At 36.6% G+C, this 24282-nt stretch overlaps 1 protein-coding gene across 9 annotated transcripts in view; it reads right to left on the minus strand.

Moving 5' to 3' along the window:
* Window positions 1–7258: 7258 nt before the first annotated feature.
* The window catches only part of LOC129767952 (rho guanine nucleotide exchange factor 11), a 286719-nt gene continuing 269695 nt past the window's right edge, over window positions 7259–24282 (minus strand). For 8 of the 9 annotated variants that reach the window (XM_055769267.1, XM_055769265.1, XM_055769264.1 and 5 more), the window contains one exon: window positions 7259–11943. In XM_055769267.1, the coding sequence (XP_055625242.1) occupies window positions 11791–11943 (153 nt within the window). In that variant the 3' untranslated portion in view covers window positions 7259–11790. The remainder of the gene's footprint in view (window positions 11944–24282) is intronic. The other variant, XR_008741601.1, reaches the window with a different exon arrangement.

Consider the following 24282-nt stretch of genomic DNA (forward strand, 5'->3'; position numbering starts at 1 on the left):
GGAAGACGCGAGCCCGGAAGCTGTACACCGAAATGCTGACGAAGCCGCATTGCCTGGTAATGGACGACGAAGCCTACGTCAAAGCGGACTTTCGTCAGCTGCCGGGCCTGTTGTTCTTCTCCGCAGAGGACAAATTCAGCGTTCCGGAGGAGATTCGCAAGCAGAAACTATCCAAGTTTGCCAAAAAGTACATGGTGTGGCAAGCGATCTGCTCTTGCGGAAAGCGGAGCGCCCCCTTCGTGATGACCGGCACGGTAAACGGGCAGGTTTACCTTAAGGAGTGCCTACAGAAGCGCTTACTACCACTATTGAAGCAGCACGAGGGCCCAACCATCTTCTGGCCGGATCTCGCTTCGTGCCACTATTCAAAGGACGTGTTGGAGTGGTACGAAGCCAACGGGGTCACCTTCGTGCCAAAGGAAATGAACCCGCCCAACGCGTCGGAGCTCCGCCCAATAGAGAAATATTGGGCGATTATGAAGCAGGCCCTCCGGAAGAACCCAAAAGTTGTCAAATCAGAGGCGGACTTCAAGAGAAAATGGATTTCTGTGCAAAAAAAAACTACAACCTGACGTTGTACAGAACCTTATGGACGGGGTAAAGAGGAAGGTGCGAGCATACGGGCTTGGGCTCGAAGTATGAATAAAAAGAAAATGCCAAAAGTTGTTTAATAGTTTTTATTTTACTGTCTAAAATTTTCAAAAGGATCGGTCTACTAGGCGAATTTCTACAGCGTTTTTTCCATGATGCAATTTGATGTGACACACCCTTTACTTATTGTCAAGCAGAACTTTTATCTGGATTGTGACAAAATTTATGAGAAAATTTCCCAAACTCATAGTTATCTAAACATTATTACCTGGCAAAGAACGAAGCAGGTACATATACAACTCCATGCCAAACCGATATAGTGGTTCTCAGATTTCGTTAAAATTGATTTTTTTTATACCTTATCGCGAAATATTAGACCCGTATTTTCTTTTTTTTTTTCATTAGGTTGGTCTGGATAATATTTTTTTTTTTCCTTTTTATCCAACAATTTCGAGTCTAATATTTTACGATAAAGAGAAAAACTACCAATTTTAACGAAATCTGAGAACCACTATATCGGTTTGGCATGGAGTTGTATATGTACCTGCTTCGTTCTTTGCCAGGAAATAATATTTAGATAACTATAAGTTTGGGAAATTTTCTCATAAATTTTGTCACAATCCAGATAAAAGTTCTGCTTGACAATTATTTATGATTTCAATATTGAGTCGTGATTTTTCCGTTGTCCGCATATTGTTCATCATGGAAAAATCATTCCAACTGAAGCGGTACAACTAGACACAAATAAAATAAAATAAGTAAGCTAAGTTACACCACAGAAATTCATTTTCCATTTCCCAACGATTTGCAACTGGCAAGAATTATCAGTTCCACCACCAATTTATCTCATCAATTTTAATTACGTTAGTTGTTGTGTAGTCATCAAACAACATGTTTCCATTTTTCTGAAATACAAGATTTTTACTAATGCTACTTTGAATGGTCAGTTAAGAATGAACTCTAATAAAATCCATTTATACTGTTGTGTGTTTACTATACTAACTTTTCATTCCACATTCCATTTCATTCCTTTATCCACAGTTTAAATAGATTTCGTTTACTGTGTTTCGTCTGAATCAACTAAACTTTCGAGGCCACTTTGCTCCTCACTAGTCAGAAATGCTTCTTTCTCTTATATTGAAAAGTTTTGTTTATTCTATAAATCGTTTATTCTTCCAGGCTCAGTTTTATAAATTTGACGAAGCCAAATTCTAAATCTATTTTTAATTCTAAAGTATATTTACAATTTGCTCATTCTACAGCTAATAGAATGGCAAATCGATTAAACGCAGACGCCTCGAAGTTATTAGGGTGACAGAATTTTATCACAGAGAGGAGGGGACATAAGGAGATTTAGACAATTTTGATATTTACACACGGAGATCGATAGTTTTGAGGAAAATATAGATTTGATCTAACCGAGTCGCAATGGGTTGTTTCCCTCGGGCCCGAAGAAAGTTTTCTATATTCGATCTGGCTACAAGATACACCTCGCACGGCTAAACAACATGCTCAATGTCGTGATAACCTTGACCACAAACGCAGAGATTGTTACTGGTAAGATTATTATGAAATAACAGCGCGTCTAACGAACAGTAATTGGATGTACGTCGGGAGAAGTTGCGAATGAAGACCCGACTGAAGTGCAGGCTTTTGAACCATGGTTTGATGCTATCCTTGGGGATAAGAGAGTTGAAGACGGTTTGACGCTGATAACAAATCTAATGAAATCATCGATATTAACGGCAATATCAATGGCTGACGCATCGTCTCTTTCAGAAAGACGAATAAATATTTGAAAGGTCACCAACTGATGTCTCTGGTAGAAAGCAACCATAGTTTTAAGCATCGGTTTTCAGTCAAATTCCGTAGTACAACAGGACACTTTTCTTGTGGAAGAAAATAAGAGAGAAATCCTTCAAAAATACTAAGAATCTTCTCGATAGAAGGTCCAAGAGAAAGGGATCGTGTGTTGCTCTGCTCAAGCAATGTAGCATCATGTTCATCGACGGAATCACAAAAACTCTTCAATTTTTCTACACGAATTGTGTAAATATGAAGATATTTATAATGTTTTACAACAGAACTTTCAATATCGATTACATGTTGCAGACAGGTGTGTGAAATCTCTGCGATTACAACAATGTAAATCCCAATTCATTCATCAGATGTTCAATCGAATAAAATGATTGAAAGTAATGATAGTGGAATATTAATGAATATAAGAATTTTCTGTATACTCAAAATACGGTACAAATTGATAAAAGGACGGGACAATCAAAATCGGTCAAAAAGTGGTACGTTTGGTCAGCCCAGAAATAGGACCCTAAATTATATAATTTTTAACTTTAAATAAATAGAAATACAAGAGCTGAAGATTGTATCGGCCAACGATCAACGATCATGCTAGATGTGGGGTACTGGGACTTGGGACGAGGAGGGCTTTGCTGATTGAGCTGCTGCATTCTAATAGAATGTATTTCGCAAACAAGCAGAGAGTTTCGTCTACACATATCAATAAACAAAACAAGACGTCAAAATACGACTGCGGGAGCTATTCCCGACAATGCTGATGAAGTTCGGTTGTATGGTGATGGACGACGATACCCACGACGAGATAGAATACCACCCTCCTACCTCTCTTCCCAATCGAGAAATATTGGGCTAAAGCCAAACGGAGCCGGAAGAAGAATGCCGAAAATAGAGATGGGCGAGCGCTCACGAGCCGCTCATTTGAGCCGGTACGTCAGAAAGAGCGTACGATCCACGGTTCTTTAAAAATGAGCCGCGGCTCTCAAATGAACGGCTCTTATGCGTACGGCTCTTAAATGAACCACGGTACAAATAGACCCACGGTTCTTTTATGAGCCGTGGCTTATTTTGAACCGCGGTTCATTTAAGAGCCGTTCATTTGAGAACCACGGTTCAAAAAAGAACTGCGGTTCATACAAGAACCGTGTTTCTTTTAAGAGCCGGCTTATTGATAAAGAACAGTGAATCGTACGCTCGTTCTGGCGAACCGGCAGTGTGGCTTGCGGCAGTGTGGAAGAAATATATGTTTCCCATGCTGCTTTTTAAGCGGTTTCATTTAACTGCTTGTATGTTTGTAAATTTTGGCGGATTACATATTTTCTCGAAACCCCATAAATATGGGTATCTAATGAAAGGACTTGACTAGTAGGACACAGTTATTTATGTAAAATGTAAATCCAAGATGGCCGCCGTTATAAAATGACAGACTACTAATTTCGTCAAAACCCCATCAATATGGGTATCAATTGAAAGGCTTGCCTAGTAGATCACAGTTATTTATGAAAAACTAGCTGACCCGGCAAACTTAGTCCCGCTCAAAATTTGTTAGTTGTTATCAATACTTTCAAACATTCACGTTTTCTTACTATGAGCAAATTCATGGGTCCAATCGCAGAACTGTTCATTGATTGATCTTCTAATCGACTCCGTTGAATATCAGATTATTTTCAGACACAATTCTCGTTCAAGATTTTTCAACCACTTGCAAATAACATGTTCCTCCGTGACATAGAATAAATGTTTTATACAGAAAATATGATAGAATAAAGACAGCCCTAAATCGGACAATTCCTTTTTCGAGTTCTGATCTTATCAACACATCCGGCAATCCTTTTTTTGGTATAGATAGAAGAAGATATAGGAGTTCGTTTCATTACATTAAAATACGGTTCCAGTTTCGAACAAATATCATTTTCGCTAGCGCATACATGAAATGGACTAAGAACACTTGTCACTATGTAATTGTAGAACATATGGGAATTTAATTTTCCGAATTTTCACTTTTTCCTTCAGAGTTTTCCGAAAATTTTCAATTGTCATGTTTGAATGAAAAATTGATGGTTGAAATATTTGTAATATTTTTATGGGACCCCCTCTCCATTCCAGAGGAGAGAGAGTGTCACACTATTATAGAAACATTTCTCATACTCAAATTGTGCTTGATTAGTGTTAGAGTTATGCAGAAATTTGTGTTTCATTTGTATGACAGCCCACCTTTAGAGAGCGGGAGGAGTGTCTAACCACCATAGAAATATTTATTGTATCCTAAAACCTCCACGTGCCAAATTTGGTTCCATTCGCTTGATTAATTCTCGAGTAATTCAGAAATTTGTGTTTCATTTATATGGCAGCCCCTCCTTAGAGAAGGGGTGGAGAGTCTAACTATCATAGAAACATTTATTGCACCCTAAAACCTCAATATGCCCAATTTGGTTTCATTTGCTTGATTAATTCTTGAGTAATGCAGAAGTTTGTGTTATGTGATATGTATTTTTTTTTCAGAACCCCTCAATATGGGCATCTAATGAAAAGACTTGACTAGTAGAACATAGTTATTTATGTGAAATGGAAATCAAAGATGGCGACCGTTACTAAATGGCAGACAACTAATTTCGTCAAAACCCCATCAATATGGGTATCAAATGGAAGGGCTTGACTAGTAGACCACAGTTATTTATGAAAAATGTAAATCCAAAATGGCCGCCACCTCAACATGGCGAAATATGTATTTTTTTCAAAACCCTCTCGATATGGGTATCTAATGAAAGTACTTGTCTAGTAGGACACAGTTATTTATGTAAAATGGAAATCCAATATGGCGGCCGTTATAAAATGACAGACTACATATTTTGCCAAAACCTCATCAATATGGGTATCAAATGAAAGGACTTGACTAGTAGAACACTGTTATTCGTGAAAAATGTAAATCCAAAATGGCGACCGTTACGGGGAGAAAACTGTGTCGTTATCGAAAACTGCTATATTCTCCCGACTGATAATTCGACATGATCAACATTATACGGATCAAGTGAAATCAGTTCTAGTGATTGTAAAAAAGCTCTGTATGAATTGATTTCGGAGCTGGTAAAGCGATCTACAAATCTTGAGTCAGACGAATTAGTAGTCTAATAAATACTGCTAGATCCTCGCTTCAATCAGCAAGGTTTTGGGGATAACAGAAAGTACAACTATGCACACCAGTCGTTGATAAGGATGCTAAAAATGACATCCATGGAATACACACCTACGAAACTACCACAAATCGTTGGTGATGAAGCGCTGTCATCTGAATGGGAGGAGTTTGATGCAATGGTTGGCAATCTTCGATCCTCACATGATCCAAAAGCTGCTGCAACATCTATTGTAGATCCACATTTGCTGAGACTAAGCGACCCCTCGTTTTGGTGGAATGAAAGGAAATCTATCTCTCCGCGGCTCTATCTTTTTTTTTTTGAAAATATTATGTATTCCGGCGACTTCAGTACCATGTGAGCGAGTTGTTCCGGAAGCAAGACAAGTTTGCAGTGAAAGATGTAGTCGACTTTCATCAGATAACATTGAAAAGATAATGTTTATAAATAAAAAAAATAAAAACATCATTGTGATGGAAATATATCAAAGAAAACCATCAGTAAAGAAATATGTTTACTTTCTCTGCACTGATTATTGTTTTAAACCTTATTTTTTACGTCTTCCATTCTTTACATATCCGAATAAACCAATTCTTGAAAAGAGCCGTCGAGCCGCTCAAATGAGCCGGCTCTTTACATTGAGCGCACGGCTCTGAGCCGCTCTTTGAAATGAACCGTTTTGCCCATCTCTAGCCGAAAAACTGTTGGAAGCGATAAGTAGTTTTAGGGGGGGAACACCGGTCTGGGAGGTCGAAGAATCGATTTATTTCTTTTTTGCATTTTTGGCATGCTTGTGCCCTCAGAAATGTAGTCCTAAAAGGATTTTTCGATATTTGATTTCGTTGGAATGTTACAGCCAAAAGTATGAGTTTTTTGTTGTTTTTTTTTGGTAATTAATTTTTTAGATTTTTCATGAGCTTCTAAACAGCGATTTCGCATGAAAAAATTTCTCATTTTTAGCAAAAATGCCCACCATTTTGCCAATTTTCCGAATTTTCCAAAACCCTCTCATGTAACGCTTTAGGTATTGTCCTAAAGTTTCAAAATAATCATTCTAATTTTTTCTGTGACACCCCGTAAGTTCAGAACCGGTACAACGAACAAGGTGCTGATTTTCAGACAGCATCTACGCATCCCGCTGCCAGCAGCGTAACAATAATTATTTGTGCACTCAAAAAATGGGAAATAAAGTTACGGTAATCACCATCACACTATGAATTCAACATCAACAACACGTGGGCTCTTCAACCCGACAACAGCACCGACGAAGAAGCTGACATGGCATTCCTGGTAGCAGCGTGGACAATCTTGCTAACAGCGAAACTGATGCGGTTTCCCTGACCCAGCAGGACAGTTGACTCCGCACACCGACCAACGGCGACGGACGGAATCCCTGACGCAGCAATTGGAAGGATGTGCCCTGCTAGCCAGCTAGGTAGTAGGAACAATAGGAATGAGTTGATCTAAATTTTATTCTCGAGCTAGCACGACGTCGGCAATACATTGTAATAAAAAATTTAGTGAACAGTGTAATATTTTTTTTATATCCCCTCATTATACATCTTCAAATATACCTTAAACAATAATTTAAAAAAAAATCACGAAAATTCCTTATTTTTCGACCTTCCAGGCAGGGGTACTCCCTTTAGGCAAACTGCCTTTCTGCAGCGAACAAAGTGATCAAGGGTGTTGGGAATGTCATCCAATCAGGCGAAAACCATTCGTAATATAGTATTTTTTACTATTTTATGTGTAATTTTAGTTCTACTTCCATTCTGTTTTTTTTAAATAGTATTTTCTTTATACAACAACTTATTTGTGAAACACCAACTTCCATGCTACAATAAGGAACATTGACTCCCCGTGTGAAGCGAAGGTTACAAAGAGTAAATCAAGCTCAAATTATTTCGCCCCTTGTGGAACGATCATTGCGCGTGTGTTATCAACTTATCTACATAAGAAGGAAAAAATAAACAATATATTTCAGGAGAATTGAAACCATTTGTTGTCGTCCTGCAACTAACAATCTCCTCTTACAGTTAACAGCTTGGCGTTAGAGCGTACATTGAAACTTAGAGACGAACCGAAACTCTTTAAAGAGGGGTTATATTCCACTACGGAGCAGGAAATTGACATGCTTCTTTTAATACTTTTAATACGCTCGCTTCCTCCTTCTCTCGTTTACCTACTATTTCACTTCCTCCTTTTTTTTTGCTTGCTTTGATAAATGTTCATGTTATTCACTTTGTTTCTGTGTGTATTCGGTATATGTGGGTGTTTGTTTCTTTTAATTTCATACAGATGCTATATAGAATAGTTTGTTGTAAAAGTTGTAACAGCATTGTTTTGTTTTGGGTGTTTACTATTTCCCAATAAAAATTGTTGGCTTAATTTGTACATAGCTTCTAGTTCTGAAAGGGTGCGCGCTATAAGTGTATTATTCAGTTCAGTGACAAAGTGCTTTTCCACGACGGTTTTAGATACAAATTGTGCCATCTCCAAAAAATGATGTTTTTATTGCGTCAAAATCGATATACAAGTTGAGATGAGTAGGCGACGTTCAACTTGAAACTCCCATGCGCACACACACAACAACAAAAGGGCCGTAAAAGTTTGTTCTATGTTTCGCAGCTAAATATTAAATTCATTTTGGTGACAAAAATTGGTCGATCGGTTGATCAGCACAAAAATGGACATTACATTAAAAGTTATCTCAGATGAGGGGGGCTTGTATAGTATTCATTTGCGTCGAACGAAACTTCGAAAGTTCACTTTAGATGTGTTCGAGAATCGAAAGCAGAACTTTTCTTGTTAGTAAATCTTTCCTGGAATTTTCGATAACCAGCGTATCGAGAAAACATGAAGTAAAAGTTGAGACTTTAAAATGATAACCATAACTAAATGCACATATTTAAATTTAAAATAAGTTTAGTGGTTCGAGAAGCAACACTAAACTTATTTGGTTTCGTCGTTTAGAACAATTCCATGCCAAATCAGCCAGCCGGCCGCTGACTCGAGTCTCTAAGTTTTTTTTAAACTTGGTACTTATGATGGAAACTACCTAAAATCACAATTTTCATTATAATATTACCAATTTGAATTACGAGTGTTTTTTTTAAAGGGAGTATTCAAAATCGTAACTCGAAATGTAGATGTCTGATGAAAATATGGGGTTTAACGAAATTAAAAAACTTTTGTATCTCAAAAGGATTTTTTGGAAACCCCTTCCAATTTAACAAAGTTTGGTGTACAGTGGTGCCGTGATAAACTCACCAAAACTATCGGAAATATGTTTTTTTTTTTAATTTATGAATTTCAATTTTTTTTGAATTTGTAACCATTTATAGAAAGTAACATGAAAAATGGAATTCACATGCGATTCTATATGAAGAACTATATATGACATTTTATCCGTTCTCGAGATATAATCAATTTTAAATAATTGAAATAATGTTCTTGAAATATTCATCTTGATTCTGTCTTCTTCTTGAATGGGAACGTTAACCCTGTGGAACTTTTGCCGTCTCAACGTATGCATTAACTAGCGTCATTCATTAATACTTAGTTGAAATTTCTTAAGCCAAATAACACGCCTCGAATGTAATCCGAGGGGTAAGCTCTAGAATACGCGTGACCGCAAGTCGAAGGAAATTTCTTTGACGAAAAATCCCCCCGGCCAGAACGGGAATCGAACTCGAACACCCGGCATGATAATGTGAGACGCTAACCACTCGGCCACGGGTGCACCAATTCTGTATTTCGGTCGAATAGAAATATTTCGATCTACTTGGTAAATCCTATTCCCCGTTATTCGAGTTGTTTCAAAAATCGTATATCTTTCGTTCGAATATCATACGAGCAGAATGGTCGAATTAGGGAATGACAAATTCGATCTCGATCGGTGGTTAAAGAATCTTCAACGATAATTGTGTCTGAAAATAATTATATTATAATGGCGAGTTTTGGTAGAAGTACTAGGAAATTCATACCAAAAGGAAATCGTAAATGGTTAAAGGATAATCAGTCAATGAAGAATTATGCGATTGAACCCACGAACGATCCTATAATAAAAAACGTAAATGTTTAAAAGTATTCATATAAAAAAAAAATTTTGGACGGGACGGAGTTCGCCAAGTCAGCTAGTCATCAATTTAAACCCTAAGGTCTGGATTGAAGTTCAAGGAAGTTATATGAAAAAAAAATTGTAACTCGATCTGTTTCAAATCGACAACAAAATTAATATTGAAATAAAAACGGACAAGCCCCACCCTCTGCCAATTCCGTTATATCACAACAGTGGATTCAAGTATATCAAAATCATTACACAGGTGTATATTTAAAAATGCACTTCTCACGCACTTGCGGGTGCGAGCCTCCTTCAAGGAGTGTATAAAATTACCACTAATGAAGGGGTTATTCAAATATGTAACCTATGAACATTTCTATAAGACACTTTTTACGTGAAAGTAATACAGTTTTTTTTGTTGCTGACGCCTCGGTGTTGTTGTTAGACAGGACTCGCAGCAACAACTGGGTCGTCGTTATAGATTTGAGAAGACACACATTTTGTTTTGTAATACGAAAAGTTTGTTTTCAGTGCTAAGTACAATCCTGAAAAATGGGACATTCACGGAGTGTGGAAGGGATTGATTTTCATCGTGTAAGTACAACATCGACGGATTGCTCTGCTAGATTAGCAGCCCGGGAAAGTGGGGACGACCCAGAATACCGATTCAACACGTGGTTCTCCTGTCACTTATCTCTCATTGCCAATTGTTTGTTTCGAGTATCACAAAACTGTGTTATCTACTTCTGTTTAGCTCTCTGCTTTTTGTAGCGCAGTTTTCGTTTTCACTGCCACTGTATTCTGCCTTTTTTTTATTCAATTGCCTAGAAGCCTTTCTAATAGTTTCCGTGATGCTTTTGAACATTGATGTTGCATCGTGCGTATGTGGATAGCTATGCCGTATTTGTTATAGCGTTTCATAAATTTGCTGTGGTTTATTTACAACCTACTATCTTTCTATATGATCCGATTCTATTTATGTTCTTCATCCTATTTGATCTTCGCTTAGTTAAGTGAGTTCCATTCATTTGCTTACGTTGTCTATCAGATAGATATATTACCATATAGATTACAATCCTAAGCTAAAGAAAATTATACAATAAATAATAATCCTTCTATGCGACAAGCCGAAACGCTTGCTAGAGTCGTGGTAAAAATAATAAACAAAAGCATCTTAACTTAAAGTTGTTTTTCAATAATGATAATTTCTATATCTCTTTTTGTCTCCCTCCAAATCGCTCACTATATATAAAAAAATCATAACTTAAATAACATATAAACGGTTAAATTTGTTGTGTTTCACTCTTTGCTATGCATTTTTTACGCGTTCGGAAAAGCTGCTTTTCGAAACGTCCTCCCCGTCCCATACTCTGGTAGATTAGAAGACGAAGAACCTCGGAAAATTGATCTGTTGCTTCGCTTGCACATTCGTACATAAAACTAGCGTGAATAAAATCAACATCGTGTGTCGACCATTAACTTTCATTCTTTTATTCATTACCGTTTGAACTTTTATCTCTTGTTTTTTTTTCAGGAAGGAAAACGCTAGAACAAGCTTCTGAAAGTTAGAATGCTAAATAAAACAAAAACAACATTTATACAAAAAGGACATAGAATAAATTAACTCAACATTTTTGTCGCGTGCGGAGCGTGTTTCCCACGTCTTCCAACTCTCCAGCACTGATGCTGCTCGTCGGTATCTTCCTCCACACACCTCCTTCCTAGTAAGAAATTGCTTGTGATCTTTTGATTATCCATTTCATTGCTGCTGCTGCTACTTCTACTACTACTCTATATATAACACAAAAATGATGCTTCAAATTGTTATCCTCCCCACCATTGTTGTTCACACTGTTGGTTCACTTTGTTGCTTACCCGACAAATATTCTCTAGTATACAAAAAAACACCTCCAAATACACGTTGTTGCACATTGCTGTTGTTAGTTTAAGGCCTTCCGATAGTTCCCGACGACAAGAGTGCCAGGAGTGTAGGCGAGCTCGGGTACCGACCAACCACCACCACCATCGTGATCACTAGGGTGATCGAACGATCTCACGCGTCTGGAAAGGCGAATGTGACGTAGTCAACACTAATCTATACTTTACCGATAGAGCGAGAGCTAAACCATTTGTACAAATTATTTCTTCAGATGGTGTTTTTTCATGCCGATGGGACTCTCGATGGAAAATTTATTTATTCACATTGCTATCACTACTGCTGCTGCTGGGTTCTGTGGGTTGGGACTGTTGATGTTGATGTTGGTGTTGCTGTTGCTGATGCGGCTGTTGTTGAAGTGGTTCTGGCTCTGTGTCTGCTACTGTTACGGGCTCTTCCGTAGTTTCCTGTAATTGAAAGTAATTTATGATAAAACGCTGTTTCAAATTTTCAGTAACTTGTAACGGTCGATGGTCGAACTGTATTTAGAAAACTAATAGCATCAGACTAGAGAAAAAGGCTCCATTTTTCCGCGAAATAGAATGGTAGTGTCACCGCCGATAGTAGAAATTCAAGCTCGAAAAAAGATATATTCAGTATAAGAACTACCCAGCAAACATTAAATCGTATAACTTGCATATTCTAAGTCGTATATAAAATATTTAAAACGTATAAAATGTAAAAAACCCGATTTCATTTATCACCACAGATCAAATCGTAATTCGATAGAACAAGAATCGGTTTTGTGATATACACAATCGAAAAATTGATCAAAACGACATGTGCATATCAAGCAGATGCAGTACATGAGTCGCATAAACTTATTATTCCAATCAATGTATTGCTCCGAAAAATCGTATTATACGCTGTAAAAAATCGTTCAACAGTAAATCATATCAAATTCCAAATAAGGACATGTTACATCATACTGTAAATTTGACACATAAAAATCCGTAATGGCGTATGTAGAGTGTCGATGTCTGGTAGTGATTTCTATTTAGGGAAGCAAATTAATCTCTACCATCTGGTAGATGGCAACAGGCCCGATGGTGAAGGTGGAAGCAAGCCTTTGTAGTAATATAGGTAAAACCACGTGTAAAAATTGGGTAATAGTATTTGTGAGAGAAGAGCAATTTGTTTCGTTTATTTTGATCTTTGAATGTGAATAGATCAATTCACTTATCAGACTGTGTGGTGCTTCACTGACACGAGTCTCAGAATACATTTGAACAAAATAACAATTCAATACTGAAGTAAAATGTATGAAGGATATGTTCCGATGAACAATTGCAAATATAAATATATATACATAGAAAGGGCATTTGCATATGAAGTAAAATTCTGACTATACGCGAGCGTAACATGAGCAAGTTTATAACACATGCGAATTGGAGCTCTTTTGGTATTAACAAGTTCTTCCACATAGTAACTCGATGTTGATAATTCCTTAATATTTTCCTTCGTTGATCGTATTGTTTTCACATATTCACGTTGCGGAGCCTTAGCCCTTCTCTTCGTTGGCCGAGTCATTTTGATTAAATGTAATACTTTTCCGTTTACTATTTTTTAAAGCATAGGCAGCCGTGGCAGTGTTCCGAGCTTTGCAATACAATTTTCTTAACCAAAGTCAAAGTCGCTGAAACTTACATTATAGACCCATTAAACGTAAAAATAATAATTGTATTGATATCAACACAATTTTATTTTATTAATTTTCATGACAACGCTATGATTCAGGAATAACATTTTATTGGATGGTTTTTATAGCTGTTTTGATGATGTTGTCTGACATCATTGTCGAAAAAGTAACGATGTTTTCACCAGTACAAACAAAACCATTGCGGAAAATTGAAAAATAAAAAGTTAACTTTCAGAGAACTAGCTCGAGTTTTACGAAGTTTTGTGAAGGCAGATGAAAATTTAATGTTTGGTGAGTAATCGATTAGATTTTGGTTAATATTACTTGGTGGGAAGTGTGTGCATACGATCATTTTCTTCACACTGTTTCGCAAAATTATTGATTTCCGGGCGAGGGGTAAGGAAGGAAGATGAAAGGAATGAGCGACATTGTGGCAGCCATTTGCTTCCACCTTCACCTTAACTTCTTAGGAATTATATTTCAGATAGCCGTTCGAGATTGCTACTGCTCAACAAACCAAACAACCGGAGTTTGAATCCCATTAAGGTAATTTCCTCAGCCAACATCACCACTCATTTCTAGTATTTATTTTCACCTCCCACTAAAAGTCAATTAAATTATTCCTATCTCTACAAACAAAAATGTTCTCAGAAATACAAATGGGCGACATGTGAGCAGACTTGTGAGCACATTTAATTCTGTGAAATTTTCCGAAAAAAACTGTATATCTGTTTTTTTTTGCAAAAAATCTCTATCAATAAACCAACGTAAAATGAAAAGAAAGATTTATTTTTATGTTGAATTTATTTTTCTTATTTATGGTTAAAGTCGTATCAATACAACAAAAAAAATCATAAAAAGGTTTTCTCATAATAAATTATATGATGTTCATACATGGTTTTGTTGAACTCAAATTTTCCGCCAAATTCATCCTTGACACCTCTCCTTGAGCCGATACACAGTTCTTCTCGTTCAAAATAGAGTCCATCATTGTGGGAGCCAACCGATTTCTGAACTTTGTTTTGTAGGAATATTGAAGCGAGAATATTCACTCAACGCACACGTGATGTGGAATTATCGAAAAATGTCCCACAAACGACCATACAGTACCATACAAATCTATCTATATATATAAAAATGGATTTCTGTCTGTCTGTCTGATTCTTATGGACTCGTAAACTACTGAACCGATAGACATGAAAATCGGTGTAGCGGTTTTTGGGGTTGGGGAAGGTTTTCGTGATAGTTTGAGACCCCTCCCCATCTCTAAGGGGGGCTGCCATACAAATTAAACACAAATTTCTACATTACTCGAGAATTAAGCAAGCAAATGAAACGAAATTCGGCATGTGGAAGTTTTAGGGTGCAACAAATGATTTTATGGTGGTCAGATACTCCACCCCCTCTTTAAGGGGGGGGGGGGTGCTGTCATACAAATGAAACACAAATTTCTGCATTACTCGAGTATTAAACAAACAAATGAAACCAAATTAGGCATGTTGAGGTTTTAGGGTGCAATAAATGTTTTTACGGTGGTTAGATGCTCCTCCCCCCTTACTTAGGGGGGGGGGGGATTTGGGCTGCCATACAGATGAAACACAAATTTATGCATCACTCCAAAATTAATCAAGCAAATGAAACCAAATTAGGCATAATGAGGTTTTAGGGTGCAATAAATATTTCTATGGTAGTTAAACTCTCCACCCCCCTCCCTAAGGGGGAGCTGCCGGACAATGAAAGCCAAATTTCTGCATAATCCTAAAAATGATCAAGCAAATGGAGCCAAATTTGTCATGCAAATGTTTCAAGGGACACGAAACGTTTCCATGGTGAATAAATATTCTTCCCCTCTCTCTGAGAGGGGCGGGGACTGCTATACAAATGAAACATTCATTTCTGAATAATTCAAGAACTAATCAAGCAAACTGAACCAAATTAGCCACCTTTCTGAGGGGGGGAGGGGAATATTTCTATGATGGTATGACACCCCTCCCTCCTCTGGAATGGAGAGGGGGTCCCATAAAAATATTATATATATTTCAACCAAAAATATTCCAAAAAAATTCAGGAAAATTCAAAAAATCGAGAAGGAATTGTCCGATTTAGGGCTGTCTTTATTCTATCATATTTTCTGTTTAAAACATTTATTCCATGTAACGGAGAAACATGTTATTTGCAAGTGGTTGAAAAATCTTGAACGAGAATTGTGTCTGAAAATAATCTGATATTATAATGATGAGTTTTGTTAGAAATTCTAGGAATTTTATAGTAAGAGGTAAATTCAACGAGGTCGATTAGGAGTTCAATCAATGAAAAGTTCTGCGATCGAACCCATGAACTCGCTGAAAGTAAGAAAACGTGAATTTTTGAAGGTATTGATAACAAAAAACAAATGTTGGGCGGGACGAAGTTTGCCGGGTCAGCTAGTGAAGCATAAATTTCTGCATAACTCAAGAACTAATCAAGCAAACAAAACCAATTTCGGTGAAGGTTTTAGGGTGCAATGTTTTTATGCTGGTTAGTCCTCCCCCCCTCTCTAAAGGGAGGCTACCATATAAATTAAACACAAATTTCTGCATAACTCGAAAACTAATCAAGCAAATGGAGCCAAATTTGGCATGTGAAGCTTTTAGGGGGCACGAAACGTTTTTATCGTAAATAGACACTGCTCTCCCCTCTCTAAGGTGGGGAGGAGAGCTGCCATACAAATGAAGCATAAATTTCTGCATAACTCAAGAACTAATCAAGCAAATTGAATCAAACCTGGCATATAGAGGTTTAAGGGATCGATAAACGTTTCTATGGTGGTTCGACACTCCTCCCCCTCTCTTAATGAAGGCTTCCATACAAGTGAAACAGAAACTTCTGCATAACTCGAGAACTAATCAGGCAAATGGAACCAAATTTGGAATGTGGAGGTTTTAGGAAGCAGGAAACGTTTCTAAGGTGGTTTGACACTCCTCCCCCTTTCTACAAGGGGGTAGGAGGGGTGGTAGTGTGGTTTGAATAACTCGAAAGCTAATCAGGCGAATGGAACCAAATTTGGAATATGAGACTTTTTGGATATGAGAAATGTTTCTATGATGGTATGACACCCTTCTCTCCTCTGAAATGGATAGGGGGTCCCCCCATAAAAATAATACACATATTTCCACCAAACATATTCCTATAAGACAATTGAAAAATATCGGAAAAATCTGAAGGAAAATGGGAAAATTCGGAAAATTCAATTCGCCTATGTTTTACAATTACATAGTGACAAGCTTTGTTAGTCCATTTGATGTTTGCGCTAACGAAATTGATCTTTGTTCGAAAGTGGAAATTGGAAATTTTACTATGGTAAAACGCACTGTCATATCTTCTTCTATCTATATAAATATAAATAGATCGCCGAATGTGCTGATAAGAGCGAAACTCGAGAAATGAATTGTACGATTTAGGGCTATCTTTGTTCTATCATATTTTCTGTATCAAACATTTATTCCATGTAACGGGGAAACATGTTATTTGCAAGTGGTTGAAAAATCTTTAACGGGAATTCTGTCTGAAAATATTCTGATATTATAATTAGAGATGTCGGGCAATCCTTCGATTAATTCAAATAATCGAATATCTGAAATTATAACCGATTAATTTTGTATCGAATAATTTGAAATCAAAATATGAATACATCGAATAATTGTCACTGTAATCGCGATTAATAAAAGAAGGAATCTTTCTCAAGGTTAATGCATTTTAGGCTAATAATTAGGCTATATAATTTTTTTTATCCAACATTTTTTTATCCAACCATCTAACATCGACAACCCGATAGACCACGCGACCAGAACGACAACGTGATACGTGATTATTTCAAGAAATAAATATTCGTTCGATTAACCGAATATTAAAAGACAATTATCCAAATGAATCGAATATCGAAATTGCCCCACCGATTAATCGATAATCGAATAAATGAAAAATTTCGACATCACTATAATGACGAGTTTTGGAAGAAGTACTAGGAATTTTATAGTGAAAGGTAATTTTAAAGGGCAGATTATAAGATTAATCAATGAACAGCTCTGCGATTGGACCCATGAACGTGCGCTTAGTAAGAAAACGTGAATGTGATAACGAAAAATAAATTTTGGGCGGGACGAAGTTTGCCGGGTCAGCTAGTGAAATAATAAATACATAATAAACATTGCGCTGCGGTGGCATAAATACGTAAGTACCATTTTTTTTCTTATGAATTCTTTTACATTTGCATGGCATTTGTGCTTTATATTTTTATGTCAAACTAGCTAACCCGGCAAACTTCGTCCCGTTCAAAATTTATTTTTCGTTATCACATCCACGTTTTCTTACTAAGAGCTGTTCATGGGTTCAATCGCAGAATTATTCTATGATTGATCTTCTAATCTACCTTTTAAAATTACCTTTTACTATAAAATTCCTAGTACTTCTATCAAAACTCGACATTATAATATCAGATTATTTTCAGACATAATTCTCGTTCAAGATTTTTCAACCACTTGCAAATAACATGTTTCTCCGTTACGTTACATGCCAGATTTGGTTTTATTTGCTTGATTAATTCTCGAGTAATGCAGAAATTTGTGTTTCATTTGTATGGCAGAACCAGCCCCTCCACCCTTCCCCTTAAGAGAGAGGGGAGGAGTATCTAACCACTATAGATTCATTTATTGCACCCTAAAACCTCCACATACCAAATTTAATTTCATTTCTTCGATTAATTCTTGAGTAATACAGAAATTTGTGTTTCATTGTATGGCAAACCCCTCTTAGAGAGGGGTTCCGTAAAAACATTTATTGCACCCTAAAACCTCCACATGCCAAATTTGGTTTTATTTGCTTGATTATTTCTTGAGTATTAATGGATGTATGGGAAAAATTCCATCGTCGAATTTCAAAAACCGACCATGTACATTTTGTTCATTGGTCCAAAAAATGATCTGTGCAAAGTTTCAGCTCGATCGGACATGATTTAGGGGTGCCTCAAAGCGCTCAAAGTTTTGATTTTTTGATCCTCGAAAATCTTCCAAGGGGGTAGTAAAGGAAATTTGTTTGGAAAATCTAAATTTTTTTCGATGCCAAATAACTTAAAAATGTATGAATCGTCGAGATCTGGTGTCATCTCGATAAAAAAATTTTTGGCCGAAAATCGACCTTCTGGGAGCCTGAGAGGCAATGGGGCAATTTAGGGGTGCCTCAAAGCACTCAAAGTTTTGATTGACTTTTTGGCCACTCAGGCTAAGTCCCAAAAAGTCGATTTTCGGCCGAAAATTTTTTTTTCGTGATAACACCAGATCTCGACGTTTTATTGCATTTTTAAGTCATTTGGCATCGAAAAAAACATTAGATTTTCGAAATTTCCGTTACTCTCTCCTTGGAAGATTTTCGTGGCTGAAAAAATCAAAACTTTGAGTGCTTTGAGGCACCCCTAAATCATGTCCTTAGAGAGGGGAGGGGTCTCAAACAGTCACGGAAACCATCCCCGGCCCCAAAAACCCCTACATACCAATTTTCATGTCGATCGGTTCAGTAGTTTCCGAGTCCATAAGAATCATACAGACAGAAAGACAGACAGACATCACTCCTTTTATATATATATATATATATATATATATAGGGCCTTCCATATATATATATATATATATATATATATATATATATATATATATATATATATATATATATATATATATATGTATATATATATATATATAAATGTATATATATATATATATATATATATATATATATATATATATATATATGGAAGGCCCTATATATATATATATATATATATATATAAAAGGAGTGATGTCTGTCTGTCTTTCTGTCTGTATGATTCTTATGGACTCGGAAACTACTGAACCGATCGACATGAAAATTGGTATGTAGGGGTTTTTGGGGCCGGGGATGGTTTCCGTGACTGTTTGAGACCCCTCCCCTCTCTAAGGACATGATTTAGGGGTGCCTCAAAGCACTCAAAGTTTTGATTTTTTCAGCCACGAAAATCTTCCAAGGAGAGAGTAACGGAAATTTCGAAAATCTAATGTTTTTTTCGATGCCAAATGACTTAAAAATGCAATAAAACGTCGAGATCTGGTGTTATCACGAAAAAAAAATTTTCGGCCGAAAATCGACTTTTTGGGACTTAGCCTGAGTGGCCAAAAAGTCAATCAAAACTTTGAGTGCTTTGAGGCACCCCTAAATTGCCCCATTGCCTCTCAGGCTCCCAGAAGGTCGATTTTCGGCCAAAAATTTTTTTATCGAGATGACACCAGATCTCGACGATTCATACATTTTTAAGTTATTTGGCATCGAAAAAAATTTAGATTTTCCAAACAAATTTCCTTTACTACCCCCTTGGAAGATTTTCGAGGATCAAAAAATCAAAACTTTGAGCGCTTTGAGGCACCCCTAAATCATGTCCGATCGAGCTGAAACTTTGCACAGATCATTTTTTGGACCAATGAACAAAATGTACATGGTCGGTTTTTGAAATTCGACGATGGAATTTTTCCCATACATCCATTAATACTCAAGAAATAATCAAGCAAATAAAACCAAATTTGGCATGTGGAGGTTTTAGGGTGCAATAAATGTTTTTACGGAACCCCTCTCTAAGAGGGGTTTGCCATACAATGAAACACAAATTTCTGTATTACTCAAGAATTAATCGAAGAAATGAAATTAAATTTGGTATGTGGAGGTTTTAGGGTGCAATAAATGAATCTATAGTGGTTAGATACTCCTCCCCTCTCTCTTAAGGGGAAGGGTGGAGGGGCTGGTTCTGCCATACAAATGAAACACAAATTTCTGCATTACTCGAGAATTAATCAAGCAAATAAAACCAAATCTGGCATGTAACGTAACGGAGAAACATGTTATTTGCAAGTGGTTGAAAAATCTTGAACGAGAATTATGTCTGAAAATAATCTGATATTATAATGTCGAGTTTTGATAGAAGTACTAGGAATTTTATAGTAAAAGGTAATTTTAAAAGGTAGATTAGAAGATCAATCATAGAATAATTCTGCGATTGAACCCATGAACAGCTCTTAGTAAGAAAACGTGGATGTGATAACGAAAAATAAATTTTGAACGGGACGAAGTTTGCCGGGTTAGCTAGTTTGACATAAAAATATAAAGCACAAATGCCATGCAAATGTAAAAGAATTCATAAGAAAAAAAATGGTACTTACGTATTTATGCCACCGCAGCGCAATGTTTATTATGTATTTATTATTTCACTAGCTGACCCGGCAAACTTCGTCCCGCCCAAAATTTATTTTTCGTTATCACATTCACGTTTTCTTACTAAGCGCACGTTCATGGGTCCAATCGCAGAGCTGTTCATTGATTAATCTTATAATCTGCCCTTTAAAATTACCTTTCACTATAAAATTCCTAGTACTTCTTCCAAAACTCGTCATTATAGTGATGTCGAAATTTTTCATTTATTCGATTATCGATTAATCGGTGGGGCAATTTCGATATTCGATTCATTTGGATAATTGTCTTTTAATATTCGGTTAATCGAACGAATATTTATTTCTTGAAATAATCACGTATCACGTTGTCGTTCTGGTCGCGTGGTCTATCGGGTTGTCGATGTTAGATGGTTGGATAAAAAAATGTTGGATAAAAAAAATTATATAGCCTAATTATTAGCCTAAAATGCATTAACCTTGAGAAAGATTCCTTCTTTTATTAATCGCGATTACAGTGACAATTATTCGATGTATTCATATTTTGATTTCAAATTATTCGATACAAAATTAATCGGTTATAATTTCAGATATTCGATTATTTGAATTAATCGAAGGATTGCCCGACATCTCTAATTATAATATCAGAATATTTTCAGACAGAATTCCCGTTAAAGATTTTTCAACCACTTGCAAATAACATGTTTCCCCGTTACATGGAATAAATGTTTGATACAGAAAATATGATAGAACAAAGATAGCCCTAAATCGTACAATTCATTTCTCGAGTTTCGCTCTTATCAGCACATTCGGCGATCTATTTATATTTATATAGATAGAAGAAGATATGACAGTGCGTTTTACCATAGTAAAATTTCCAATTTCCACTTTCGAACAAAGATCAATTTCGTTAGCGCAAACATCAAATGGACTAACAAAGCTTGTCACTATGTAATTGTAAAACATAGGCGAATTGAATTTTCCGAATTTTCCCATTTTCCTTCAGATTTTTCCGATATTTTTCAATTGTCTTATAGGAATATGTTTGGTGGAAATATGTGTATTATTTTTATGGGGGGACCCCCTATCCATTTCAGAGGAGAGAAGGGTGTCATACCATCATAGAAACATTTCTCATATCCAAAAAGTCTCATATTCCAAATTTGGTTCCATTCGCCTGATTAGCTTTCGAGTTATTCAAACCACACTACCACCCCTCCTACCCCCTTGTAGAAAGGGGGAGGAGTGTCAAACCACCTTAGAAACGTTTCCTGCTTCCTAAAACCTCCACATTCCAAATTTGGTTCCATTTGCCTGATTAGTTCTCGAGTTATGCAGAAGTTTCTGTTTCACTTGTATGGAAGCCTTCATTAAGAGAGGGGGAGGAGTGTCGAACCACCATAGAAACGTTTATCGATCCCTTAAACCTCTATATGCCAGGTTTGATTCAATTTGCTTGATTAGTTCTTGAGTTATGCAGAAATTTATGCTTCATTTGTATGGCAGCTCTCCTCCCCACCTTAGAGAGGGGAGAGCAGTGTCTATTTACGATAAAAACGTTTCGTGCCCCCTAAAAGCTTCACATGCCAAATTTGGCTCCATTTGCTTGATTAGTTTTCGAGTTATGCAGAAATTTGTGTTTAATTTATATGGTAGCCTCCCTTTAGAGAGGGGGGGAGGACTAACCAGCATAAAAACATTGCACCCTAAAACCTTCACCGAAATTGGTTTTGTTTGCTTGATTAGTTCTTGAGTTATGCAGAAATTTATGCTTCACTAGCTGACCCGGCAAACTTCGTCCCGCCCAACATTTGTTTTTTGTTATCAATACCTTCAAAAATTCACGTTTTCTTACTTTCAGCGAGTTCATGGGTTCGATCGCAGAACTTTTCATTGATTGAACTCCTAATCGACCTCGTTGAATTTACCTCTTACTATAAAATTCCTAGAATTTCTAACAAAACTCATCATTATAATATCAGATTATTTTCAGACACAATTCTCGTTCAAGATTTTTCAACCACTTGCAAATAACATGTTTCTCCGTTACATGGAATAAATGTTTTAAACAGAAAATATGATAGAATAAAGACAGCCCTAAATCGGACAATTCCTTCTCGATTTTTTGAATTTTCCTGAATTTTTTTGGAATATTTTTGGTTGAAATATATATAATATTTTTATGGGACCCCCTCTCCATTCCAGAGGAGGGAGGGGTGTCATACCATCATAGAAATATTCCCCTCCCCCCCTCAGAAAGGTGGCTAATTTGGTTCAGTTTGCTTGATTAGTTCTTGAATTATTCAGAAATGAATGTTTCATTTGTATAGCAGTCCCCGCCCCTCTCAGAGAGAGGGGAAGAATATTTATTCACCATGGAAACGTTTCGTGTCCCTTGAAACATTTGCATGACAAATTTGGCTCCATTTGCTTGATCATTTTTAGGATTATGCAGAAATTTGGCTTTCATTGTCCGGCAGCTCCCCCTTAGGGAGGGGGGTGGAGAGTTTAACTACCATAGAAATATTTATTGCACCCTAAAACCTCATTATGCCTAATTTGGTTTCATTTGCTTGATTAATTTTGGAGTGATGCATAAATTTGTGTTTCATCTGTATGGCAGCCCAAATCCCCCCCCCCCCTAAGTAAGGGGGGAGGAGCATCTAACCACCGTAAAAACATTTATTGCACCCTAAAACCTCAACATGCCTAATTTGGTTTCATTTGTTTGTTTAATACTCGAGTAATGCAGAAATTTGTGTTTCATTTGTATGACAGCACCCCCCCCCCCCTTAAAGAGGGGGTGGAGTATCTGACCACCATAAAATCATTTGTTGCACCCTAAAACTTCCACATGCCGAATTTCGTTTCATTTGCTTGCTTAATTCTCGAGTAATGTAGAAATTTGTGTTTAATTTGTATGGCAGCCCCCCTTAGAGATGGGGAGGGGTCTCAAACTATCACGAAAACCTTCCCCAACCCCAAAAACCGCTACACCGATTTTCATGTCTATCGGTTCAGTAGTTTTACGAGTCCATAAGAATCAGACAGACAGACAGAAATCCATTTTTATATATATAGATAGATTTGTATGGTACTGTATGGTCGTTTGTGGGACATTTTTCGATAATTCCACATCACGTGTGCGTTGAGTGAATATTCTCGCTTCAATATTCCTACAAAACAAAGTTCAGAAATCGGTTGGCTCCCACAATGATGGACTCTATTTTGAACGAGAAGAACTGTGTATCGGCTCAAGGAGAGGTGTCAAGGATGAATTTGGCGGAAAATTTGAGTTCAACAAAACCATGTATGAACATCATATAATTTATTATGAGAAAACCTTTTTATGATTTTTTTTGTTTATTGATACGACTTTAACCATAAATAAGAAAAATAAATTCAACATAAAAATAAATCTTTCTTTTCATTTTACGTTGGTTTATTGATAGAGATTTTTTGCAAAAAAAAACAGATATACAGTTTTTTTCGGAAAATTTCACAGAATTAAATGTGCTCACAAGTCTGCTCACATGTCGCCCATTTGTATTTCTGAGAACATTTTTGTTTGTAGAGATAGGAATAATTTAATTGACTTTTAGTGGGAGGTGAAAATAAATACTAGAAATGAGTGGTGATGTTGGCTGAGGAAATTACCTTAATGGGATTCAAACTCCGGTTGTTTGGTTTGTTGAGCAGTAGCAATCTCGAACGGCTATCTGAAATATAATTCCTAAGAAGTTAAGGTGAAGGTGGAAGCAAATGGCTGCCACAATGTCGCTCATTCCTTTCATCTTCCTTCCTTACCCCTCGCCCGGAAATCAATAATTTTGCGAAACAGTGTGAAGAAAATGATCGTATGCACACACTTCCCACCAAGTAAT

The sequence above is a fragment of the Toxorhynchites rutilus genome, chromosome 2 (assembly GCF_029784135.1).
Source record: "Toxorhynchites rutilus septentrionalis strain SRP chromosome 2, ASM2978413v1, whole genome shotgun sequence".
NCBI classification, from domain to species: Eukaryota; Metazoa; Arthropoda; class Insecta; order Diptera; family Culicidae; genus Toxorhynchites; species Toxorhynchites rutilus.